The 10,336-nt window shown below is 45.7% G+C and overlaps 1 protein-coding gene across 3 annotated transcripts; it reads left to right on the forward strand.

The window, feature by feature from the left end:
• The first annotated feature begins 143 nt into the window (after nt 1-143).
• On the forward strand, nt 144-9,411 carry tox4b (TOX high mobility group box family member 4 b). 3 transcript variants are annotated; one of them, XM_042329485.1, is made up of 10 exons: nt 144-273; nt 1,620-1,730; nt 2,087-2,155; nt 2,469-2,762; nt 2,950-3,210; nt 5,132-5,461; nt 6,914-6,994; nt 7,324-7,968; nt 8,076-8,230; nt 8,402-9,411. In XM_042329485.1, exons 2-10 carry the CDS (start codon nt 1,632-1,634, stop codon nt 8,457-8,459), a joined length of 1,992 nt encoding a protein of 663 aa, XP_042185419.1. In that variant the 5' UTR covers nt 144-273; nt 1,620-1,631; the 3' UTR covers nt 8,460-9,411. The 3 variants fall into 3 exon arrangements, with proteins under 3 accessions (XP_042185419.1, XP_024290127.2, XP_042185420.1); XM_024434359.2 differs by having other exon boundaries at nt 145-273; nt 5,135-5,461; XM_042329486.1 differs by lacking the exon at nt 1,620-1,730 and having other exon boundaries at nt 146-273.
• Nucleotides 9,412-10,336: the final 925 nt, after the last annotated feature.

The raw sequence follows: 10,336 nt of genomic DNA on the forward strand, positions 1-10,336 counted from the left end.
ATGTTCAAATAACAAATATAATTCTCAATATCATAATTGATCAATTGTAGTTAAAAAAAATAATAATACACACTTAACTTGACTCATTTGCATATTTGAAACTTGAGCCCGCGCTACGTCAACGTGCTCACGTCGCTCCGTGGAAATGATGTCACTTCCTCATGTTATCCCGGAAGCCGGTGCCATGTTGTGATTTTTGACGAAAAACTAAAAAATCATCACGGGCGAAGTTCAGAAAAGTGGGACAGAGCACATTTCGGGGTGAGAATGGAGGTAAGAACGAGAGTAGAGAGTTTTCAGTGGGGAATCACTTGTGTGGTCGGCATATCCAACCCTGTACAGGTTGGATCGCACAAGTGTCAACAATATTTGGTTTTCAAACACACAACAATGAATACACGCTCAGAAAGCCTGACATCATTCAGACCTAGCAAGCTAACTAGCTATTAGCCAACTCTTTCCTAGTTTGTCAGCATTGAGTAGAGAGCTTTAACCTCTGTTTTCTAAAAGTCCCTGAAGATTGAGATTAACTAACTACCTTATATGATCTTTGTGAGAAAGCTTGCTAGTAAACAGCAAGAAGGTGACAACAGGAAAATAATTTCCTCTGCCACTCTATTCGAGTTGTCTCTAAAATTAACGCGTGGCAATTGCTGTTTTTCTATGTTATTCTTGACAGTGGGATTTTCCAAAGATGTGAACGACAGTTAGTAGTGGTTGTTGTAACATTTCTTTTAGGTTTTGTCCAGAGAATAAACGGTTAAAGCCTTTAATTTGGCGTGGTCTTTACTAGGCCATTGGGATAAACCATTTGAGAAAAGTGGGAGGGAGAGAAAGTCCATGTTGGATATCAGATGTTTATTTAATTCAATAATATATTGGTTTGTTTGTCATAATTGAGCCATATGTGCATTTTTTTTAAAGTACATCGATTGTTACATGATGACAAACCGCTTTGAAATAAACTGTTTGTAAGCAAAATTCCGATATCCCAGACACCCTCCATTCCCACACTGACACCCGCCCCCAAGATTATGGCGATTCAATTCCAAATCCACAATTCTGGTTCCATTGATCAGCCTTGCTCGAACGCAGAGCAGCGGTGAGAAAGAACCGGACGAGCCAAATTCTTAAATGCATCAAGAAAAGTCAAACTACGGTCATTTGCGGGATTCCATATATCGTATAATATTAGCCTTATGCTAGCTTGTGAGGTTAAGATAGTTTGAGTTTGTTCTAGTGTAGTAATTTAGGTGTATATATATAGCTAGCACAGGATTCGGTACCACCGCCTTGCGTCAGCATAGTAGGATAGCCACGCTAGCTAGTAACTAGACGGGTTATTTTTGGTATGAGTGACCCGAGCTCTGGCGTGCACTGAGAGAATTATTTCGCCATATGCATAGCAAACGTCCGCTTCGTTTTATACCTTGAAGTCGCTATGAATCCTACATATTTCATGACAGAAATCTGAAGTCTGGGCTGTAGCCATTTTTGATTTATTCTTCATTGTTTGTACATTTCGTGATACTAAAACAGTCAGTGAGTGGTACAGTAGTTTTCGTTTATAGATTTGTTCCGCACTTCATCCAATTGCATTGATTGAATGTCATACGAAGCGCCCTTAGAAAATGGACCTGAATTTTTACTCTGATCTAATGGATGGGACTGGGCAACACGGAGATCCAGAATTCCTGGACCCGGGGTCTTTCAATGGATTTGACAATAAGGTGACCGACAACAAGAGCTGTGTGTGTGTCTGTGTGTGTGCGCGAGCTCTATGGTGACATCTATGACCCCCACAAACACTCAGAAGTCTTATAACTGCATATTAGGGCTTGGTTGAATATGTGGTAGCTACAACACACGTGTAATGTATTGGCTGATATGGCGAGGTGAGCTGTGGTCATTGGGATGTTTACTATGTGAAAAGTATGCCTAGCTGTGTGTGTGGTTGTTGTAAGGTTTGATGAGGTGTTGTTGATGCTATGCATGATGTCATTGACTTTATAAACATGATGATGATGCTGCTCATTGTTATGTGGTGATGATGGTTTGACCCATGTGTGTGTGCTCTGTGTTTCAGTTCCCTGGAGGCAGTGACAACTTCCTGACCATCAGCGGGGCAAGCCATCCGTTCCTCTCCTCCTCTGAGGTAGCTACTCAAACCTTCCACTTCACTCTCTTTTCGAAACATGCTTTCCCTCTTTTTCCTCTCCCCTATCCTGTTTCTCTATCTACAAATCCTCAAACAATCTGCAGTTATTCACACACCACTAACATACAGTATAGCAGGTGAGGACGTCTCATACTTGACATCGTTTCATACTTACAATGACATACTTCTCCCCGCCCTCTTTCCTCTCTACTGTCTCCTCTCCACCCCTTTCTTTCTTACCATCTCCCCCCATCCCTTACCCTATTCTCCCCCTTCTCATTCCTCTCCATTCTATCCCTCCCCTCAACAGACATTCCACACCCCCAGCCTGGGCGATGAGGAGTTTGAGATCCCCCCCATCTCCCTGGATCCGGACCAGGCCCTCACTGTGTCTGATGTAGTGGCCCACTTCGGAGAGCTCTCGGACGGGGAGCGCGGTGGCCTGTCCACCCCCGGGAATGCGGTGGTGGGGGGAGACGACCCGTCCTTCGCCATGACCTTTGTCAACCCCCATTCGGGGTCACAGGGGCTGGAACACCATCTTAGTCTGGGGGTCATCAGTCAACCTGGTGGAGGGGCCATGCTGGGGTCTGCTCTGGGGATGGTGAGAACCATAGAGATACATTTCAATTAATAAATATTATCTGACCAATATGGCCGTCCTGTAGTCTCGTTGCCCGGAATGCTAATCACCATTCTAGTGTTTTATTTAATTCTGTAAGGACTACAATATTTTATTTAGCTCGTAATACTCAGCCCTTGTCTGTCTATGAACCCCACCTCTTTTCCAGGATCTGGGACACCCCATTGGTTCCCAGTTCAGCAGCTCCTCCCCAATGACCATAGACGTCCCGCTGAATGACATGGGCCACGGCCTGTTGGGCCACAATCAGCTGACCACCATGGACCAAACAGAGTTCAGCGCACAGCTGGGGCTCAGCCTGGGGGGCGGGGCCATCCTGGCGTGCTCGCAGTCGCCTGACCAACCACTATCGGCCGCTGCTTCACCCGTTGGTTCACTACAGGATGACGACATGGACGACTTCAGACGGGTCAGTCCTATTGGTCAATCTTTCTGTCATGTCTGTCTATTAGTGGATTAGTCTCTGTCTGTCTTGTTTGTTTGTCTTTCTGTTGTAATGCAATTCTCAATGTTGTGTTTACAGTGCATTTAGAAAGTATTCAGACCCCTTGACTTTTTCCACATTGTTACATTACAGCCTTATTCTAAAATGTATCAAATAATTTTTTCCCCTCATCAATCTGCACACACTATCCCATAATGACATTTCAGCAAAAACAGGTTTTTAGAAATTGAGCAAAAGTATTCAAAATAAAAAAGATATTACGTTAACGTAAGTATTCAGACCCTTTACTCAGTACTTTGTTGAAGCACCTTTGGCAGCGACGACAGCCTCAAGTCTTCTTGGGTACGACTCTACAAGCTTGGCACACCTGTATTTGGAGAGTTTCTTCCATTATTCTCTGCAGATCCTCTCAAGCTCTGTCAGGTTGGATGGGGATCGTCGCTAAACAGCTATTTTCAGGTCTCTCCAGAGATGTTTGATCGAGTTCATGTCCGGGCTCTGGCTGGGTCACTCAAGGACATTCAGAGACTTGTCCTGAAGCCACTCCTGCATTGTCTTGGCTGTGTGCTTAGGGTCATTGTGCTGTTGGAATCTGAACCTTTGCCCCAGTCTGAGGTCCTAAGCAGGTTTTCATCAAGGAACTTTCTGTACTTTTCTCCGTTCATCTTTCCCTTGATCCTGAATAGTCTCCCTGTCGCTGAAAAACATCTTGACAGCATGATGCTGCCACCACCATGCTTCGCTGTAGGGATGGTGCCGGGTTTCCTCCATACATGATGCTGTCACCACCATGCTTCGCTGTAGGGATGGTGCCGGGTTTCCTCCAGACATGATGCTGCCACCACCATGCTTCGCTGTAGGGATGGTGCCGGGTTTCCTCCAGGCGTGATGCTTGGCATTCAGGCTAAAACGTTCAATCTTAGTTTCATCAGACCAGACAATCTTGTTTCTCATGGTCAGAGTCCTTCAAGTGCCTTTTGGCAAACTCAAAGCGGGCTGTCATGTGCCTTTTACTGAGGAGTGGTTTCTATCTGGCCACTCTACTGTAAAGGCCTGATTGGTGGAGTGCTGCAGAGATGGTTGTCCTTCTGGAAGGTTCTCCCATCTCCACAGAGGAAGTCTGGAGCTCTGTCAGAGTGACCATCAGGTTCTTGGTCACCTCCCTAACCAAGGCCCTTCTCCCTCGGTTGCTCAGTTTAGCCGGGCGGCCAGCTATAATAAGTCTTGGTGGTTCCATACTTCTTCCATTTAAGAATGATGGAGGCCACTGTGTTCTTGGGGACCTTCAGTGCTACAGAAATGTTGTTGGTACCCTTGCCAAGTTCTGTGCCTCGTCACAATCCTCTCTTGGAGCTCTACAGACAATTCCTTCGACCTCATGGCTTGGTTTTTGCTCTGACATGCACTGTCAACTGTGGGACCTTTTTATATAGACAGGTGTGTGCCTTTTCTAAATCATGTCCAATCAATTGAATTTACGACAGGTGGACTCCAATCAAGTTGTAGAACCCTCTCAAGGATGATCAAGGGAAACAGGATGCACCTGAGCTCAATTCCAAGTCTCATAGAAAAAGGATCTGAATACTTATGTAAATAAGGTATTTCTGTTTTTTTATTTCTAATAAATTTGCAAACATTTCTAAAAACCTGTTTTCGCTTTGTCATTATGGGGTACTGTGTGTATATTGCTGAGGACATTATTTATTGAATCCATTTTAGAACATGGCTGTAACATAACAACATGTGGAAAGGGGGAGGGTTCTGAATACTTTTCTGAATGTACTCTATATTCAAGTACTTTGATCAATGTATGGGGAACTGTTTTTCTGTTTTCTCTCTGTATTTCTCGTCTCTCTCCCCATCTCTCTCGCCTATTCTAATTCAGCAGAGTGTGTTGGTGGAGTCCCCTGTCTCTCTCGGCGTCATCTCCCTCGATCCTTCTCTCTCCGATTCCCCCATACCTTCCTCCGCTCCGTCCTTCAGCACCCCTCCTACCCTCGTCCGGAGAGGGGGAGCGGTCGGAGGAGGAGGAGGAGGGAAGAAAGGGAAGAGGAGGAAAGACCCCAACGAGCCCCAGAAGCCAGTGTCGGCCTACGCTCTGTTCTTCAGGGACACACAGGCAGCCATTAAGGGACAGAACCCTAACGCCACCTTCGGAGAGGTGTCCAAGATAGTAGCCTCCATGTGGGAAAGTTTGGGGGAGGAGCAGAAACAGGTACACATTCACCTGCAAACGAACACACGCATGCAGACAGTCAAACGCACATGTTCACATTCACTATACAAGAACATATGTAGATATGAATAATGATACTGAACAAAAATATAAACGCATCATGTAAAGTGTCGGTTTCATGAGCTGAAATAAAAGATCCCAGAAGTGTTCCATACGGACAAAAAGCTTATTTCTCTAAAGTTTTGTGCACAAATTTGTTTACGCCCGTTAGTGAGCATTTCTATTCTATAATCCATACACCTGACAGGTGTGGCATATCAAGAAGCTGATTAAACGGCATTATCATTACACAGGTGCACCTTGTGCTGTGGACAATAAAAGGCCAGTCTAACATGTGCAGTTTTGTCACACAACACAATGCCAATGATGTCTGAAGTTTTGAGGGAGCGTGCAATTGGCAAGCTGACTGCAGGAATGTCCACCAGAGCTGTTGCAAGAGAATGTAATGTTATTTTCTCTACTATGTGCCGACTCCAAAGAATTTGGCAGTACGTCCAACCGGCCTCACAACCGCACACAACTTGTAACCATGCCAGCCCAGGACCTCCACATCCAGCTTCTTCACCTGCACAAACTGTCAGACCCACTCAGGGAAGCTAATCTGCGTGCTTGTCGTCCTCACGACAAAGCCTATTCCCCCTCAGAAGACTGAAAAGATTTGGAATGGGCCCTCAGATCCTCAAAAGGTTTGACAGCTGCTCCACTGGTTGCATCACTGCCTGGTATGGCAACTGCTCGGCCTCTGACCGCAAGGCAGTACAGAGGGTAGTGCGTACGGCCCAGTACATCGCTGGGGCCAAGCTTCCTGCCACCCAGGACCTCTATACCAGGCGGTGTAAGAGGAAGGCCTTAAAAATTGACTCCAGCCACCCTAGTTATAGACTTCTCTCTTCTACCGCATGGCAAGCGATACCTGAGCGCCAAGTCTAGGTCCAAAAGGCTTAACAGCTTCTAACCCCAAGCCATAAGACTCCTGAACATCTAATCAAATGGCTACCCAGACTATTTGCATTGTCCCCCCCTATCCCCTTTTTTCCCTGTTGCTACTCTGTTTATTATCTATGCATAGTCACTTTAACTTGACCTACATGTACATATTACCTTTACTAACCTGTGCCCCCGCACCCTGTATATAGCCTCGGTATTGTTATTTTACTGCTGCGCTTTAATTATGATTATTTAAGAGAATTTACTCATCTATTTTTACTTAACTTATTTTTCTTAAACTGCATTGTTGTTAAGGGCTTGTAAGCATTTCACTGTAAGGTCTACACCTGTTGTATTCGGGGTATTAGTATTTATAGTTTTTCAATTGACTTTTTGAACAGTTAAAATCTTCAAAATTGTTGCATGTTGCGTTTATTTTTGTTCAGTGTACTATCATCGGGTTCACACATTCTCTCATGATATCCCTGTATGTATTCTTCTCAGGTGTACACGAGGAAGACTGAGGCAGCTAAGACAGGGGATCTCAAGGCTCTGGCAGCCTACAGAGATAATCAACTTCCTGAGGTGAGACAAGACTAGTGTTCCTAGAGAATGATATTCAGTTGTACTGTGTGTGTGCTTAGGTTTATTACGATGGCCAGTCTTTGTCAACGGGATGCAGGTAGCCTAGCGGTTTAGAGCATTGGGCCAGTAAACGTTGGATCAAATCCCGAGCCATCTAGGTGAAAAAACTGTTGATGTACCGTTGAGCAAGGCACTTAACCCTAATTGCTCCTTTAAGTCGCTCTGGATAAAAGCATCTGTTAAATGAATAAAATGTAATGTGTAAACTAAATGTCCACTTTTACCTCTACCCCTCTAACTTCAAACTCCTTTCTCCTCCTTTCTCCCAGCCAACCATAGAGCTTCTGGACACTGCTCTGTCACCTCCCTCTCCTCCATCCCCCGCCCTTCTCCCCACCCCCGTCGCCCCCATTCCCGCTCCACCCGTTCCTCCACCCCCACCTGGCCCCGAGGAGAACACCATTACCAACATCTGCACCTCCAACATCATCCTAACAGGTGGAGATCTCCCTCAAGTCACCACCCGTTCCCGTACAGGGGCACACAAACCGCCCGCCCCGGCCCCCAGCCCCCCCACCGTCACCAAAATCATCATCAAGCAACAGAAGTCTCCCTCAGGGGTGACGGTGGTGTCCAGTAGTACGGTATTGTCGTCTCGTCAACCACCGCCACTCCAACAGATGCAGAACACCCCTCCTCCCCCCCGTCTCCAGCAGATGGTACATGCCCAGGCCCCTCCGCCACTGCAGGCCAAACCAAGAGGCGGGGGTGCCGGTGGTGCCACAGCACCACCCCCCCTGCAGATAAAGATGGTCCATCCCTCAGATTTGGACTCTCCAATTATCGTGACTGCTGCAGGGGGTTTAGCTGCGGCGGGTGGGTTCAATCCGAACTCGGGGAAGGTGGTACAGTCCTCTGCCATAGTAATGGCCTGTTCAACGGAGGCTGAGGACGGGGCTGAAGGAGAGGAAGGGGTAAGATGCTTCCTAGATATGGTGATGTCATAATATGTGCTTGGTAACATGCCTGCTAATTCTATAAATCTGATATTTGCCACTCAACCCCCCCTCCCCCATCTTAGATGCAGGTAGAGTTGAATGTGTCTTCAGGGCCAGTTGTGACCCAGGCCTCCAGCCCTAACCTGTGTGTCAGAGCCGGCTGCACTAACCCAGCTGTCGAGAACAGGGACTGGGACAGGGAGTACTGCAGCAACGAGTGTGTGGCCACACACTGCAGGTACGGACGGATGTATACGTACACACACACACACTGACATTACCACGTGAAACGCTTGGGAGTCAAGATCGATCATGTTCTTCCCAAAGAATGGAAAATGTTGATAAACAAAATTTCTGCTCCCAATTGTGATTTTAAAAATTGGTGTTGATCTATTGACGATCTCTATAGGGATGTCTTCATGGCCTGGTGTGCGATCCGAGGGCAGAAGTCCACCTCCGTCACGTAAGGAATGGACAGAAGAGAGGAGTGAGAGAAGATTATCATGATATAGACATGATAGAGTGAGGACTAGGAAGGAGAGAAGAGGAGTGTGGACTGAACAATGGACATGGTGGAGGAAGGAGAGAAAGGAGAATAGATTTGGCTTTTATTCACAGCAGACTTTGTCCTCTTAAGAAGAATCAAGTGGAAGACCAATACTCCTGTGATGTTAAATTATGAAGTTTAAATAATGAGAGTATTTTATATGAAATGTTTTTAATCATTTTAAGATGTTGGTGAAAAGTAATATAACGCTGCAGGGTACTATTGGGATGTCTTGCATTTCATTGCTTGGATGTTAGAGTTGGATAAAGGGTAAGATCAGGAGTTTATTTTTCCTGATCACGTGACACAAGGAAAAACTTAGCCACGATGACCATATTCTTCTTGGCTAGGTCACGTGATCAGGAGAAATTCCTGTCCCTATCCATCAGCCAATGAGAAGGCATGTTTATTTCACGTGTGCGTCCTCTCGTCCGACTTCCGTTGAAACGGAGATCACGGTATCAATGTTGTCCATGTTATCAATGTTGCCTGCGACTTAAAATCAGTCTCACCCTCAGCCCTAGTGGGAAATTCCCTTCAGTCTAATCGTTTAGACCGTTGGTTTCCCAAGCAGACCTGGTTTCAGATCCCACCGTGACATACAAACCTCTGGGCTGCGTTCAGGAGTGTGAAAAATTCTGAACGTTGCTGATAGACAGGCCATGTATAGAATTGACATGATTCCTTTCTCTAGAACATGACAGAGAAGCATGTCTGTTTACATGTTGTATTCCTATCAGAACGGTTGTTCCACACTGAACATGATTGCCATTGAATGGGAAGGTTTCACGTATGCATATTAGGAACATTCAGGATTACAGTTTGTTTTTGAAAAACCATCATGTTGGTGAAATAAAACTGTAGGAAAAATATATTTGAAAGAAAATACATAGTCATTTAAGTAACGCACAAAACAACACTAAACCAGCTTTTATTTTGACACTACATGACCATAAGCATGTGGACACCTGCTCGTCGAACATCTCATTCCAAAATCATGTGCATTAATATGGAGGTCGTCCTCCCCCCTTTGCTGCTAATGCGGCGCCAAACCCAGATTCATCTGTCGGACTGCCAGGTGAAGCATGATTCATCATTCCAGAGAAAGTGTTTCCACTGCTCCAGAGTGCAATGGTGGCAAGTTTTCCACCACTCCAGTCAACGCTTGGTGATCTTAGGGTTGTGTGCGGCTGCTTGGCCTTGGAAGCCCATTTCATGAAGCTCCCGACAAACAGTAATGTGCTGACGTTGCTTCCAGTGGCTGTTTGGGACTCGGTAGTGAGTGTTGCAACCGAGGACATACGATTTTTACACGTTAGATGCTTCAGCACTCTGGGGTCCCGTTCTGTGAGCTTGTGTGGCCTACCACTTCGCGGCTGAGTCGTTGTTGCTCCTATACGTTTCCACTTCACGATAACAGCACTTACAGTTGACCAAAGCAGCTCTAGCAGGACAGAAATTTGACTTACTGACTTGTTGGAAAGGTGGCATCCTATGACGGTGCCACGTTGAAAGTCACTGAGCTCTTCAGTAAGGCCATTCTACTGCCAATGTTTATTTTTTATTTGTTTTTGTTTTTTTTTACCTTTATTTAACTAGGCAAGTCAGTTAAGAACAAAATCTTATTTTCAATGACGGCCTAGGAACAGTGGGTTAACTGCCAGTTCAGGGGCAGAACGACAGATTTGTACCTTGTCAGCTCGGGGATTTGAACTTGCAACCTTTCGGTTACTAGTCCAACACTCTAACCACTAGGCTACCCTGCCTAGAGATTGCATGGCTGTCAGCATTGGGTGT

The sequence above is a fragment of the Oncorhynchus tshawytscha genome, linkage group LG10, assembly GCF_018296145.1.
Source record: "Oncorhynchus tshawytscha isolate Ot180627B linkage group LG10, Otsh_v2.0, whole genome shotgun sequence".
NCBI lineage: Eukaryota > Metazoa > Chordata > Actinopteri > Salmoniformes > Salmonidae > Oncorhynchus > Oncorhynchus tshawytscha.

What these genes read in the sequence shown, in the direction of transcription:
- tox4b (XM_042329485.1), top strand. Translation starts at nt 1,632, where the DNA reads ATGGACCTGAATTTTTACTCTGATCTAATGGATGGGACTGGGCAACAC. An exon ending in TGGGGTCTGCTCTGGGGATG is followed by an intron (nt 2,763 to 2,949) that starts GTGAGAACCATA and finishes CCTCTTTTCCAG; the next exon opens with GATCTGGGACACCCCATTGG. An exon ending in TGTGTGGCCACACACTGCAG is followed by an intron (nt 8,231 to 8,401) that starts GTACGGACGGAT and finishes CGATCTCTATAG; the next exon opens with GGATGTCTTCATGGCCTGGT.